This window comes from Mesitornis unicolor, unplaced genomic scaffold (genome assembly GCF_000695765.1).
Source record: "Mesitornis unicolor isolate BGI_N332 unplaced genomic scaffold, ASM69576v1 scaffold14196, whole genome shotgun sequence".
NCBI lineage: Eukaryota > Metazoa > Chordata > Aves > Mesitornithiformes > Mesitornithidae > Mesitornis > Mesitornis unicolor.
In genome coordinates this window covers 107,807-123,702 of record NW_010190425.1, presented here as the reverse complement: position 1 = coordinate 123,702, position 15,896 = coordinate 107,807, and the positions used below count along the sequence as shown (strand labels likewise).

General features: G+C 39.1%; 1 protein-coding gene across 1 annotated transcript in view; it reads left to right on the top strand.

The window, feature by feature from the left end:
- CYLD (cylindromatosis (turban tumor syndrome)) overlaps nucleotides 1-10,818 on the top strand; it is a gene marked incomplete at its 5' end in the record, with an annotated part of 15,126 nt that extends 4,308 nt beyond the window's left edge. The window contains 9 exons of the mRNA XM_010186404.1: nucleotides 245-386; nucleotides 954-1,076; nucleotides 2,609-2,700; nucleotides 3,785-3,851; nucleotides 6,263-6,395; nucleotides 7,022-7,130; nucleotides 8,186-8,304; nucleotides 8,964-9,180; nucleotides 10,634-10,818. Coding sequence (XP_010184706.1) covers nucleotides 245-386; nucleotides 954-1,076; nucleotides 2,609-2,700; nucleotides 3,785-3,851; nucleotides 6,263-6,395; nucleotides 7,022-7,130; nucleotides 8,186-8,304; nucleotides 8,964-9,180; nucleotides 10,634-10,818 — 1,187 coding nt within the window. The remainder of the gene's footprint in view (nucleotides 1-244; nucleotides 387-953; nucleotides 1,077-2,608; nucleotides 2,701-3,784; nucleotides 3,852-6,262; nucleotides 6,396-7,021; nucleotides 7,131-8,185; nucleotides 8,305-8,963; nucleotides 9,181-10,633) is intronic.
- Between the last annotated feature and the right edge of the window lie 5,078 nt (nucleotides 10,819-15,896).

Genomic DNA, 15,896 nt, shown 5'->3' with positions numbered 1-15,896 from the left:
GCTTGATAAAATTAATTCAGCGCTACAGGCTTTCTGAAGCGCTCTAATGTGCAGTGTCAGGGGAATGTAAGGCCCTGTTCACTCTCTGGACGACAGCGAGTCTCAGCTATAATAAAATGCTATTCTAGTCCAGAGGAGGAATGCTTGCACTAAGACAGCAACTTACCTATAAGGCATTAGTAGGAAAATCTGAAGGGGGATAAAATTTGAGGCTTTAAAGTGTCTTTTGAAAAAAAAATTTCAGCCTTTGGAGGTTACTTAAGTGAAGTGGTAGAAGAAAACACTCCTCCAAAAATGGAAAAAGAAGGTTTAGAGACAATGATTGGAAAGAAGAAAGGTATCCAGGGTCATTACAACTCCTGTTACTTAGACTCCACCTTATTCTGGTAAGTTCATGATTTGTGTAGTGGGCATCCCATGCTAGAAATGCAGAGCACGTGATCTGTGTTGTAGTGGCTGGCTGGCTGTATTACTGTGCAGCTCACGGAGTCGTGCACTGCAGTCTTTGACACGTTACTGTGCTCTTCCAATGTGAACGAGTGCCGCAGCATTTGCTGTGTGACATCCAGTGCTGCTCGTGTCCAGGTGGTTCAGCCCCTTGTGTATCCGTACTCCTTTTGACTGATGGAGTCCCTGGACTGTAAATGGTTGGAAGATGAAAGAGCACACAGGCCGGCGGGTGGAGGGAGGGAGGGAGATACCTCTTACAACTTATTTGCAGAATCCTGCCTTGACAGCTGGTTTGGCACTCTGCTGCAGAGAGGATACTGGGTTAAAGTGGACTTGTAATATTTAGTACAGCTGTGTTGTCCTCTGTCCATAATTATATCTTTTCTGAGTTTGTTTAGTTAATTCTTCCTGTGGCTTTGCTTGGTTTGTCTTCTGTTGCTCAGACATCTGAATGGTTGTATCAGAGAATCAAAACAACCTTCCTTTCCCTTTTTTCTTTGTAGCCTGTTTTCTTTTAGCTCTGTTTTGGACACTGTGTTACTCAGACCTAAAGAAAAGAATGATGTAGAGTATTATAGTGAGACTCAAGAGCTGTTGCGAACAGAGATTGTGAATCCTCTGAGAATGTAAGTGAAGACATGAATTGGTCTCTGGTCACATGCAAGTTTTACACTGGATCCTGTCATGTATGCATTCCTGTCACAAAAGCTTGGTTCACTGCTGCTCTGTGAATACCAACTGTGTATTAGAGACCATGTAGAGATGAGAGAAGATACAGAGCTTTTGCGCTGTTATATCTAGTTGTAATCTCATTTATCAAGCACTGTCTTAATCATAACTTATTTAAATGCTTTATTCTTTATAGACTATGATAGATTCCTTCTGTTAGAACCCAAGTATATTGTGAAAGAGCCATGGGAATCAACACTTTTCCATTTGCAAATCACGTCTGCAAGCAATTACTCATCTCTGTATAAGCTGAGAACCAAATCCTTTCCCCAGTCACACTGACCTATGAGTTCTTCCTCCTTTTGCCCATTGCAGCCATAATCGCTATTGGAAAAGCTGTTGTGAAATCTGTATAGGTATGACTAAAAAAGCACTGATAAACACAAGTTATGTTCATTCACAGCATTCGTATTTACATGTTTTTAATGCCTCTGTTCACGACAAGAAAAGTATTTGGACTACCTCATGTGAAGTTTCACAATTTGATAGATTTGAGTTTTAAGGGCTGTAAAAGTTTCATTAATTTTTACATGTGGTCTGCAAGTGGTCAAAATGCTTTTATTAAAAAAAACCAGTATGAGCTTTGTAATTTCTTAGGTACGATGAACAATGGGAATATGATAAAAATTAGTTATTTGCTAAATTATTATATATTATTCTTTATTATATTAGTTATTAGCCTAGTTTTTTTTTAAACGTGCAAATAATACAGTTGTAGTTCTGAAGCTCTGTGAGCTGTCACTGAACAATTTATCACAAAGTTTTTCTTTTAATTCCTGGGATGAAACGATGACTTCTTGTAAGGGGGTGTGTACTGGGCCTGGTGTGTTCCAGGTTCTGTGGTGCAGGCAGTAGGATATGTGCCAGGTAGCAGCAGAAATCTCAAGTGGCTGAGAAGACTGGAAGTCTTCACTTTTCCTGCCTTTCCACCATGCTTAAAACTTTCTTTGCATTTTTGGTAAAGTTTTAGAGGAGAAGCTAGAATGCCCAAAACTTCAGCTTCTTAGCTCAGCAATAGTCTTGTATCTGTTTCTCAAATATTGAAATATTTTTTATTAACAACTCCCACAGTGCTGTTGTTGTGTGTCATTCTGAAAGTAATGTATTAAGCAGTGCAAATCAGAGTGAATAGAAATCAAAGGTAATTGACTGACAAGTCAGAAAACAGTTGTCCTGGTAAGTTAATGTTTAAAAAGAGCTCTTAAAGGTTATGCAAGGACACTGAGCACTGCACTAAATATATAGTGCCATGAAAAAACTGGAAGTCAGATAGAATATAAGGAGTCAGTACATAGTTTTGAAGAAATACTGTACACAAGTAAAGAAGGATCTGAGAAGCCTGTATTTCAACATTTAAAAAGGTTTTTTTCTGCTTCTCTGACTTGGGATCACAAACTAGCTAATAGCTTATCAAACCCATTTATCTTAGATATGGATATGTATGTGCTACAAAAATAATGAAACTGAGGAAAATACTTGAAAAAGTTGAGGCTGCATCAGGATTCACGTCAGAGGAGAAAGGTAACTCTTCTTTGAGATTTGTAAAATTTGTAATATGAAGGAACTTAAATATCTTGCTAAATGTCAATAATTATACCAGAGCAAAAGACACAGATATTTATCTTTAACAGTAATATCTCTACCAGAGATTTGAGTGACCACTGGGTGGTGAAAAGATCTCTGCTTCCTTGGGTCTGTAAGGAACCCAAGCTGTACGGCTTCTGCCCTGTCTTTCACTGACTGCATTTCTTTTGCTGCCTTCCTGTGCCCATGTAACTCCCTTCTGGCAGTCGGGGAGACGTAGGGCTCTTCCTCAGAAATGAAGACTGTGATAAGGCTGGGGTCTTTGTCCTCTTTCAAAATGTTGCTCTGGTCCCTGAGGAATTCTCTCTCCACAATGGTTATGTAGCGTTTTAAGAAATAAAATGTTTAAAACATGTTGGAAAAATCGGTTCCCAACCTTTTGATCTACTGCATGTAATGATTAATTAGCGTTGTATTATGTAGCTGGTTTGGTTTTGTTTGGGAGAGCACTGCTTGCTTTGTACATGCTACATGCTGAAAACCAGTATTCATTGCAGTGCAGGACGAGAAGTACACCAGAAAACTCTGCATGCTGGGGGAGAGCAGACCTCTGGGAAGGCAGTGCTGGCTGCATTCTTGATTAATGAACTTGGTCTCTATTTCAGATGAACTTTGTACTGTTGTGTGGTCTTTATGTAGTGTAACTGTCACTACTTCTCACTGCCTCACTGCAGTTTCAGTGTTTTGTTTTGGAAGCTTTTATTTCTCCTGGAAAAGTTCTGTGGCACCAAAGGATTCCCTTGAAATACAGAGCATCTTTTTGATCTCTACTAGAAAGCTTTGTTACCCTATTAAGCCTGTGTCTTTTTATTAGAGCCATTTGACACCAAAAGAGTAAAGTGAGGTTTGTGTCATGAAAATATTCATAGTTTGTCATAATCTTACTGTGTTACTAAAGCTGTAAAAATGAACCTTTATGTTTTTCCTATTAAAATTCTGAAAATTTACATTATTCAAGGCTGATTTTAAATGAATCTGGTTTTGCATACTAACAAGACTTTTTTTTTTCCTTCTCTCCCAGATCCAGAAGAATTTTTGAATATTTTATTTCACCATATTCTAAGAGTTGAGCCACTGTTGAAAATAAGGTGAATCTTTCTTCTTTGTTGAACTCATCTATTTGTAGAGCTGATGAGGAGAGAGTATCTGCTGTCTTTCAAATGGAGATAGCTCTCAGAGCAACATTGACATGTGATTCATATTTCTAATAAGATTCAATATAAAAAAGTTTTATTGAAAATTTTGACACTATTTTGGTAGGTGGTTTTTCCCCCACTGGGTTCTTGTTGCAAAAGCTCACGAACGTAGTTTCATGAGAACTGGACAAAGATCCCCTGTGCTAGTGCTGTCTACTTGAGAGCCTTACTGGCTTCCTGTGTGCGGGAGAAGGGCTGCTGTTAGATGACCCCACAGCACTTCTTAACATGGCCCTCAGCTTATAGCTGCTTACTTCTGGGACGAGCTGCAGAGATTGCTGAATCGGTGTTTAAGCCATGGAAACTGATGTACGTTTCTTCTTGAAGTCTAATATAAATATTTCAGTGGTTTGCCTTGATCAAGTTTGGCTTCTCTTACTTTCTCAAAATAGCAGATACTGGCACTTATGCATGCCTTTGTTCTTGGCTGTAGCGCTACAAGGATTCAGCTGTCATAACTGAGTGTAACAGAGGTAGGGCCTGTTGCCCACTGCTGTCATTCTGCTGGCGGGCACCTGATACTCTCAGGTTCCTCGTGCGTCCTGTGGCAGCAGCAGTGTTGCAAGGCATTTCCCGTAGTTCTTCAGTCCTTTCCTCGTAGTGGGAATTGTATTAGTTTATACGCTGCTTTAGTTCAGTGGTGGTGAGGTGCGTCAGTGCTCGCTCTCTGTTGTGCTGTGACACCATAGCTAGAGCGTGGTGTGGAGTCTGCTGTAGTTCACTCTCTAGATGCCATTTGAGTATACTGAGGTAGTGCTGTAGGGAGATTTTGAAGAAATCTGAAGAATGAGAGATCAAAGCATATAACGAATTTGGAACGGTGTTCCTGCCTCTGCCTCGACCAAGGTCTATGTAATTACTATTAAATTTAAAAAAAAAACCAACCCAAAACCCAGCAGTTAGTACCTTCAGGCGTGTGTTTGGTCTATATTGAAAAGTGCTGAGAGAATAGCTTAAGACCCTCACAGTTGTTATTACTGCCTCTCTAAAATTCTATGAAATACAGCGTGCTGAGAAACCCCATGGCTAATGTATTTCTGGTGAAACAGCTGGCTACAATACTATAATAATAGTAATAATAATAGGTAACATATAATATATATTATACATATAATATAGATATAATAATAATCTTTATGTGAGAATGTATTTCTAGTTTTTGGTAGCTAACAGGTGTGCTGCTGTGGCAGAAATTACAGCTGGAAGGAGTACAGTAAAAGTTTTCCACATTTCTTTGATACCTCTTGGCCTTCGAGGTTTTTGTCATGTCTGTGCAGTGCAGAGGAGAACAGAACTTATGTCCCACCATTTTGCTTTTAGCACCAAAGTTGGAATCTTTGTACCTTAAGCCCTTAAGAATAATTCTGAAGTCTCCTTTCTTCGTAGATAGAAGGCTTAAAATTAATAATAGTAACTTTGAGCTCATACTCTTAGAATCCTCTCAACACCTGAGTACCCTTAAAAGCAAAGTTATCTTAAATGCTGGCTGGGATGGCAGGAGGTTGTTGTTTATAGCAAATTTGATGAAAGTCCTTAGGAACTTTGACTGTGGGATGAAACAACTTCTACCTAACTTTTTTTCTTTTGCTCGTGGAGGCCAGTTACTCCTGCATCCTTTTTCTGCATGATAGCAAAATCCATTTCTTCAATGTGAGCAGAGTCTAAGATATCCTTTCCTGCGTCCTTCCAGAGTAGGTTGAATTAATCCTCAGAAACTCTCCTCCCAAATGTCTCAGGTTTATGCTTATGAAACAGAAATATTACCTGACAACATCAGCACTTAATTCTGACTTTTCTTTGAAAAAATTGACCTCAAAACGTACTTAAATTGGTAGCTTGGAAGCACTGCAAATATCTCTCTGATTGAAAGGCAGTATTTCATTACACCTAGTATCGTACTGAAGAGAATTGTTTTTCCTTTTGATGTTTTATTACTGGAACTCTTACTTCTCTTTCAATGAAAGCTACTGTAGTGTGTTGGAGTTTTCAGTGCATATGCTTAGGAAGTATTTCTCAGTTGGTAGTAATGCATAGCCATATGTTTTTAAATCATACTCAGAAACTTACACTGCTTTTGTTCTTCTTAAACAAGTTTTTCTAAAATCAGCCCACACTTAATACTTTATTGCCTAACATCTAAGGCATTCTGTTGTTGCTGCTGGCTTTTTTTTTTCTTAAAGCACAATACATTTTGATGCAGAGAAGATGTGTAGACTATTTTCTGGTAGATGTTATTTTCCTTGTAAAATACAGTTGTCATTACAATAGAGCTTCAGAATCAGTTTTTTCAAATCTGTTCTTAGATCAGCAGGTCAGAAAGTACAAGACTGTTACTTCTATCAAATCTTTATGGACAAAAATGAGAAAGTTGGAGTCCCAACAATTCAGCAGTTACTGGAGTGGTCATTCATCAACAGCAACTTGAAGTTTGCAGAGGTTGGTGACAGCTGTTGCTTTCAGAAGTGATAGAGTTAGAGGTAATACCCAGATATTTGCCCAATCAGCAATGAGACAGAAGTAGGATATGGTGCAAACACGAAGTGCGGGCATGTTGGAATTGGGAGCACTAGGCCAGTGGTACAGTCGCCTACATAACAAAAATATTTCAAGGTTGACTTAATGATGTGTATCCTTTGGCTGAGCAGGCCAACTAATTTCTGTTAAGAAATTCTTAAAGAAATTCTTTAGTTACTGCCAGTAAGTTGTCTTAGGGACTAATATTTTGAGATACCTATTTGTAAAAACCTTTACAAAGGGATGACTTCTTCTTTTCCCCCATCCCAGGATCTGCCAGTGTAGTCCAGTAACTTTAATACCGTACTTGAGCATGACTGGGACTTATGACATTTGACAGTGTCTTAGATGCCGCTGTCCTGGAGGTTTTTAGCCGTAGTTTTTCTCAAAGACTTAATTTTGATTTGCTTACCATCTTGTTAATTTTGAAGTCAGTGGGCTGCAAGTTTAAATAACGTGAATATGTTTATAGCATTAGAAGTATGCCTCTAAATTTAGATTATTATGTATTTCAAACTCATTACATTATATTCTGACTTTTTACCTAGGCGCCCTCTTGCTTGATTATCCAGATGCCTCGGTTTGGAAAAGACTTCAAAATGTTCAACAAAATTTTTCCATCCTTGGAATTAAATATAACAGACTTACTTGAAGATAGTAAGTATACAGCATTGCGTTGTGTAATAAAAGAGAGTTGTTGAGAGTAACTAACAGTGGAAGTAAGTACTTCGAGTAGTTCATGGGTTTTTTGTTGTTATTTTTATTAAAAATTTAACGAGGTAGTGTGAGATGCTCAGGCTGAGGAGAAAGGAAAATGTACTGGCTAGAATGCTTTTTTTTTCCCCCTTATGTCAAAAGCTATGATTGAGAAGAATGTATAGAATATAACTTGCTTGGTTATCTTTAATTCTTGAGTATCTGTACAAGTAAACTTCTTATTTCAAGACAGTGTTGTTAAAATTGAGTTACTAGCAGCGAAACAATTGATTAATATTGCAGGCAGGAAATCTTAAAAGCTAAGTGTAGCGCCAAGATTGGTTAACAGGTATTCACAATGCTGACTACGTTTCATTAGGTGTCATCATTTTGTGCTGCCTGTTTCTAAGCTTTTTGTCAGTAGTTTATCAGACTAGAAGAAAAGAACCTGAGATGAGCATGTAAACCTGCAGCTTGTAGTGATGGTGCATTTTTCAGCTATAAATCTATCATTTTTTTGTGACCTAAATTTCTGACATTTGTCATCCACTGAATTTTTCATTGCGTTACGTAAGAAAAGACACTCGGTTTTAGATTTGAGTTAAGAATTCATAAAACTGCTAAAATATATTAGAAGAATAATCTCTGAAACTGTCACGGCCTTTTCTTTCACTGTCATGGCCATCAGCTTATGCTGTTCATTATTTTTTTAGTGTTGACAGACACAGTGTTTAAGTAGCTGTACCAGTATGATGAGAGAGAACTAACTCGATCATCTGTTTTGTAACTTACCACCCTGAACCCTCTTGTATTCTACATTAAGTCAAAGGGAAGAAGGTAACTACGGTGGTATGTCTCTGCTTTGATTTGCAATTTAGTTTCAGCTTTTTTGATGTAGCATTTTTCTCCATTTAAAGTAGTAATCCTCCCACCTTTCCATACTCCTCGTCTTAAACAAACAAGAAAAAAGCCTCCCCAGATTGGAGACTAATGTTTTGGGTTTTTTTTAAATGCAGCTCCCAGGCAATGTCGTATATGTGGAGGGCTTGCTATGTATGAGTGCAGAGAATGTTACGAAGATACTGATATTTCTGCTGGGAAAATCAAGCAGTTCTGCAAAACCTGCAATACGCAAGTAAGTTGTTCTCTCTTGGGGTTTAATCCTAATGGCATATGCTGTAGTAATCGACAGGAAGGCGTAAGAGCCTAGTAGACTTTCTCACCAGTGCTAGTGTAACTGTGCCACCAGTTAAGGCACAGCCTTTGGTGACAGATCTGGAGCTCCACTTGACCCAGCAGTGGATTTGGCAACAGTTTCTTGCTAGCAACATGGCAACAGCCAAATCCAGGACTGAATACAGTGGAGATGTAATTGTAGGCATCTTGGAATCTGTTTCCTGTGACCTGCTTTAAACCCTAATTTTACATACATGCGACCTTGTTTGAATGGTTAAATTCATGATATAAAGACGTTTGATTTTGAGAGCTGTTTGGCAACTTGCATGAAGCTGTGATAGTCATGGCTTGTTTTCAAGTCTGAGCATAGTAGAAAATTGTTGCATTAAATCTGACCTCCCTTCTAACCTTAGGTTTGAATTTTCTGGGTAACATTGACCTACACTGTTGGGGAAAAATAGAAGAAACATTTAGTCTGCTACTGTTATTGCAGTTCCTTCTCTAATGCCATTAATCTTCACTTCAGCAGTAATGTTCTTTTTAGCTTTGTCTGCCACTGAAACAAATAATCTTATGGGGTGTTTTTTCCTCTTCTGAAATATCACTTTGATTGTGTAGGTTCATCTTCATCCCAAGAGACAGAGTCATAAATTCAATCCGTTGTCACTACCTAAAGATCTGCCAGACTGGGACTGGCGACATGGCTGCATCCCGTACCAGAAGATGGAGTTGTTTGCTGTTCTCTGCATAGAAACGAGCCACTACGTAGCTTTTGTCAAATACGGGAGAGATGACTCCGCCTGGCTTTTCTTTGACAGCATGGCAGATCGGGATGGTAAATGCTTGCTTTATTCTTCTTAAATTTCTCTTAATTTTTAGCATGTATTACTGGTTTAAATTTCAGTGCCTATTTCTTAATGTTTTGGGGATATTAATATCATTTAACTGAAGTACTTGATGCTGGGACACTAATCTTGACCCAGCCTTATCTCAGTGCATTGATTTTACAGCAGCCACTGATTTGCATCATCTGAATTTCAACTGGATTGGATGCCCTACTAAGCAGATGATACTGAAGTAACTGCAGAAGTTTTCTAGCAATCCTTATGCATTTTTCTACACTTTGCAAGTTTGGCAGAGAGAATTCATTTTAAATAATCAACTGCAGGATTGTGTTCTTTTAGTCTATGTTTAAGTCGATATACACAATTATCAGACAGTAGGCAAGTATTTTTGTTGCTTTTCCTTAAATGACTCAGTGTAGGTGTCTTTAAAATAAAAAATAGCCATTACAAGATCTGTGCTGTTTCTTTGAAACTCTTTAGAGTTATCAGTGGAAAACTGATTACCCTGTAATAATAAAAATGTCAGTAAACCAAGTGTTCTCTTAGATGCTGCTGCATTAAATAGTGTTTAAATAAGGACTCTTCAATTCTGGTGGCTGAGAAAAACAGTAATAGATGCAAATGTCAGGCTCGTAGTGACAGTTCTGTGCATGCAGGGTTCTCGAACCCCTCTGTTACAGTGGGATTTGGGGGTGGGGGAGGAACCATCTTTCCTCCTGTTGAAACAAAGCTTGATTGCCTTCTGGTTGTTATACGACTAATCTTGTAGCAGTTTAATTTTCAAAGTGCTTGAAATGTGTACAACTGACATCTGTAACCAACCACTTTATTTCAGGAACGTAGATCACATGAGATACTCACGGGATGTGTCTCCCACTGATCTTAGGGTTTTTTTGTATCACAAATATTTTTCTTCAGCTGGTGCTATAAGCTAAAAAAGTCTGGTGGGGAGCAGTGTCATGGGAGTCCATACTTGTGGTGGTTGAATTTGCTCATTTTTCACAGAAAAGGGTCAGGAGCAAACACTGCCTTAGTCTTGCAAGTCTGTTACAGACGCAGTTTATGAATTCATCAGCTATTACCAGTTGTCATGCCATTAGCAAATCCAGTAGCGTTTGAGGTGGAGTATTCAGGCCACCCTTCCAAAGTTGTTCAGAATCTTTCCTGTTAACAGAACTCCCAAGTTCTTGTTCTGGTGGGTTTTGTGTGCTCTTTGGGTGTGTGTTGGTTAGCAACACTCCAAGATATTCTGACACCGTGTGCGAGTTTTCTTGAGCAATACACTTGTCACATGAGTGTACCCCTCGGTGGTCCAGAACGGCAAGTTTAGGTTTTTTAGAAGACATTTTCAAGAACGGGTGACGCTTTCATAAAGTACCTTATAAAGCCTAGATTTATGTAGGTGCTATTCTAAACTGTTTTTCTTTCTGTCATGGTTAAAAGGAGGTCAGAATGGCTTTAACATTCCACAAGTTACCCCATGTCCAGAAGTTGCTGAGTACCTGAAGATGTCTCTAGACGAATTACACTCTCTGGACTCCAGAAAAATTCAGGGTTGTGCACGAAGACTGCTTTGCGATGCTTACATGTGCATGTATCAAAGTCCAACCATGAGTTTATACAAATAAACAACGTCCTCTGGAAAACTGAAGAAGCAGTACAGAGTTATGGACTGTTGCATTTGCTGCATTTTTTGGTTAGTTTCAATGCAACCGTTGCTGGCAATGGATGCGATGACAAGGAAGAAGTTGTCTCTGTTCCGAAACCTACACGTGGAGTTCTGTAATTGAAGTATTTAAGCATTTTGCACTCTGGGAAGTGTGCTTGCGTGTGTTTGTTTTATAAACAAAGTCTAAGTGAAGTTACTAAAACCTAAAGCTTTAAGTGCATTGATTATACACAGGCTTTTTTGAAACGTTAAAAGTGGAATTATATCGGGAGAAACCTCCTTAGTCCATTGAGAACTTAACGATAGGCAGTGTTCTTGCTCAGTGCATTCCTGTGGACCAAGGGTTCTTCTGTGTTCCCTACCCTCCACACCCACCACTTCTCCACGCCCTTGATCCATCGATTCTATCTCTTGAAGACAGAGGACCTTCAGTTTCAGTAAGATAAATTTTAGGCTGTTCATTGCGTATTAATTCTGTTCTGTTATCTGTCTGTTACATTCTTTTCAGTTCATACATTTACATCTTCAAATATTAATGTTCATTTAAAGATCTGAATTCCTATCTTGTGAAAATCGAGCTCACAGATTTGCTGTCTGTTCACTTGTGATTTTTGGAGGCGAGAAAGAGGAGGAGGAGAGGGTATTAAGGGGAAGCATAATTGCTGAAATACAAAATTAGCAATGGAAGTTAACAGATGTCTTTTTCCAAGTGTCTATTTTTAAAGAAACAAAGCAGACTGGAACAGAACAGCAACTATATACAAATGATTCGAGGACAAAAGATAAAACAGTGGATTGCCTCAGGGAACGTTACTGAAGTGGATTCTAGTCCTTGGTAGAACAAACCTGACTTTTCTACATTAAGCTGCTACCTGGAAATGTGTTACACGTCTGGCTCTTCGTTTCAGGATTACTATTGCATATTAAAGATCTCTGCCTGGAAAATGGAAACTATAAATAAAAGTAGATCAGAGTTTTACTGTATATCAAGTACCTAATGAAAACTAACTTGAAAAGCTGTACAGTCTGTGTTGATGTAAAATACTATACTTTGAAGTCTGTTGGTTCCTGTTTGTCATGAAATACTGTTGTTTTAGTTGCTTTTTAGCTACTTCTGTCTACACTGACTAGCAAACACGCAACTATTTATATATACAGTAAAATCTGGTTGTACAAATTGCATATATGAGCTGTACATTTTCAACTCTAGAATGTTTTATATGGAAAACTTCCTTTTGGGATCAAGTCCATAGAAGGAGGAAAACTATGTATAACAGAGGAAAAGCCACTTTGAAAAAGCCACTGTGTTAACGACAATGGAGACTGATCCCATATTGTAGAAAATGTGGTTACTTTGTTCTTGGAAAACCTAAACTGTGTCTCTGGAACACGCTGTGCACAGAACAGTACCAGAGATCTGACAGCTACACCTGAAAGACTCGTCTGCCTGAAGCAAGGGGTGCTGAGCGAGTGGATCTGTTCTGTCAGCTGCTGCATGAAGTGCGCTCTCATTTTTCACTCTTGAGAGCAAGGAAGTTATTAATAAGTGTCACTGTCGCTTTTGCCTCTAATAATCTCTTGGCTTCCTTTCTCCCTTGCCATGTTTAGCTAGTCTGTGCTCCTTGGCATACCGCTGTTTCTTCAGTTTCAGTGCTGCTGCAAGCTCCTGAATGCGTTCTCCTGACAGATTTCAGTGAGGATTCCCTAACCTGCCAGTGAGTGGGGTTATTGGCCATTAGCTCTTCCTCGGCTCTGGAACAGCAGCTGCAGATGCTCAGATGTGCCAGCAAAGATCCTTCTCGTAGCAAATAGGTAAAGCTAAAAAGGAAATAGGTAACAAGACTAGTTTCAGGTCTTGGCTGAGCAGCTTGTATTTACTAAAAGAGGCTTGAGAATTCTTAGATAATCTGAGCAGAAGGTCTGGTAGCATATTGAGGATATGGTACAGCTTCCAGGTACCTCAAGTGCTATTGCAAAGGCAAGAGGGGCCTTGCAAAAAAAACCAAACAGAAGTCAAAAACAAAAGGCAATAATAATAGAACAGACTCTCAACTCGCTTTCTGCGTTTGATATCTTCATTCCCCATCGGGATGCTCAACCTGAAAGTAGTTGTAAAGTGTGTCCCCTTCTGTGAAGGCTTTACAAAGTGAACAAGCACAAACCTATGTACCAATGAGACCGATTGGAATGTGGATTTTTTTCTCTTCCCTATCCCTAGATTTATTTTCTAGTTTTCCCAATGCATTCACTTACATTTGTGTTCCACCTTCTCCCTTTCCACCCCCCCATCCTTCACATATGTCACATACTACTCGAAGTTAGTGCTAGCTTGCCTCCTCCTGCCTGAACTTAGAGAGCAGCCTTGGAACTTGGATTTACTAAACCGTATTAAAGTTTTCTAGAGGAATAATCTTAGCAACAAACCGGCTCTTTTCACAACTGTGAATATCCAAGAGTCCCATTTTCCAGGTTGCATGTTCTGCTAGCAGAAGTGAATAAAAATAAATAGCTGGGTGTGAACGAACTGCTTGGTTTCTTGTCTCTGATCTGCCCTTGGCCTGGAAATGGAAAAGAAATGTGAACTTTTACTGTGGTACGCGTAGAGAACGTACAGGGAAAAACCTGAGGGAGCTTAAATGCGTTACTGTGCACAAGTACTGTGTTTAGCAATGCAGGCAGCACTTCCCAGCCTGCGGTTTGTACTGTATGTTACTGCAAACAAATAAATGGTTTTGCAAACAGCCTGTGATCACAAGGTTAGCTTATTCTTTATCAGTTAAGAGGGCAGAGATGTCTTCGATAGCATTAAAAAAAGAAGCTGGTTTTGACAATTGAGTCTTTTTTTTCTCTTAATCCAAAAAGTGTTGCTTTACGATGTTCTGCAGTGGATTGGACATAATCTGGCAATGTAATGAAATGTTATGGAAACTAACCCCAATTTTTAGTTTTTATTTTCTTTCTCAGAAGTATACAAACAGAAAAGTGGTTTCACTGTGAAAGGAAAATTGTAAAATAGTTTACATACAGGGGAAAGGAACTTTTTAGCCTTCAGCATATATTGTAGGGAATTGAATAAACTGTTTTGTAGAAAAACAGCCTGCATTTTAACGTGTCTGTTGCTGTTAAATGTCATGCCCAAAGATGCCAGTGACTGAGCACCCAACTTTTTTGTCTTTAATGCATTTGGGAACCTCCCAGTCAGTTGTTCTTTTTTATAAAAAATGTGAATATGCCCATACATTAATAGCCCTCGGCTGAGTGCTTCATGGTCTGGCTCTTAAGTGTTGCTGACAATGGCCTTAACCTGTGAGTGGGACAGCACACAAAACACAGGGCTTCTGACAGCCTGTAAGATGTAAAGTTTCATAATGCATAAACTTCTGTAATCACAGAGGAAAAAACCTACACCCCTGTACAACTCTAAGCCCCATCTCTGCTAATCTTTTTAGAAATAGTGACTCAAATCAGTAGAAAATCGAACAAATCACTGGGCCACTAAATGCTTGCTTGTTTTGAATGTAGAGGGTAAAGAATAAAGTTATCAGTTAAAAAAAACGCAAACAAAGCAACCCCAAACGCACAGTAAGCTACATCAGAATGCTCCTCTATTGGTGTGGGAGATAACTGGGGGGGAAAATGCAGAAATACGTCTGTTCAGCAAAGGTCTAATCTCTGATACTGATTCTGTGCTCTTGACAAAGCAGTACTGTGTTTTACTGAACAGCCTCTGAGCTTTCCATTTTAAGCAAGTGTGCTGTGTCACAGGTATTACTCATCATCAGAAATGGGTCACTTCAATGCACTTATTTTTCTTGTGCACTTTGTACTCCACTGGATAGATGAACCTGGTCACCACGATCCCTAATGGTAGCCTGTTCAATACAATACCAGGGCAGAACATGCAGCAAACTGGAATTTCATGGTTTCAGAACTGAGGTGGTGTAAAAAAAACCAGCTTGAAGGCTTTGTGTATTGTTACCACTGTAACAAAGCATGTTCTTCACCGTTCTTGATGCTTTGCTAAATAAACATCCCATGTTTTGTGCACAGGTAGTCTCTTACACTTACAAAGGCTGTCTCCGGGAATGGGTTAGGGAAACAAACCCTTCTATCAGGTTGCCCTCAACTCGCCTTAACTTCTTCTCCCTCCCCAAACGGTAGAGCAGAATTAGCTGCTGCTGGAAAGGAATGTACCATGTGCTCTGTCTGTATTAATATTAATTAAAAACATTATTCTTATGGCTCTAGTCAGTTCTTTGGGGGGCTTGGGATTTTGGGAGTGTCACAAACAATAATGCATACAGTGTTGTGCTAGCTCGTTTTGTGTACTTAGAGAAGGATTTGTTTTTCTGTATTTTTGGTAGCCTCTCTTAGTTTCAAGATATCTGGAAAATGTAGGGATTGCTATGCTGTACCAAGTTAGGTCTGGGCATATGACCCATGTCTTACCAATTAGTGCCTGCTACTATAATGGAAAAAAAACGATGAAAAAGCTGCTAACTGTACTTTGCCTACAGTGGGGAAAAATTAATTTTTAAATGCTTAGTCCACTACCTTACCAACTCTGAGTGATCAGCTCCTGCTGGGATCATGCTGTAGCTTCAGTGCTGCTGCCATTGCTACCGTATAGAACTTTGCACCAAGTTGGCTTGCATTCCCTGTCTAGAAAACCACTGCTATCCAGTGCTTCTAGTTTGTTGGGTTTTTTTTAATTTCCTGGGAAGAATAATAATGATTGATGACGATGATGATGATGATGATAATAATAATAATAATAATAGTATCATTAATAATGACAATGAAAAAGCCCTACCTGGGACTTCCTACCTGTAAAAGGAATGCTGTCCATGTAAGTTTTGAGGGTCAAGATACTTTCAGGAAATGCATTACCTACTTCTGCAATGTAAGGGATTGGACTTTTATTTTTTTTTAAACCGAGTTTTTAATTTGTAATCAGAGTATTCTTTGACTTTCAGGAGCGAGAGCGACTCCAGCCTCTCCCCTCCCATCCCCTTCCCCCGTGCATCGCTGCAGGCG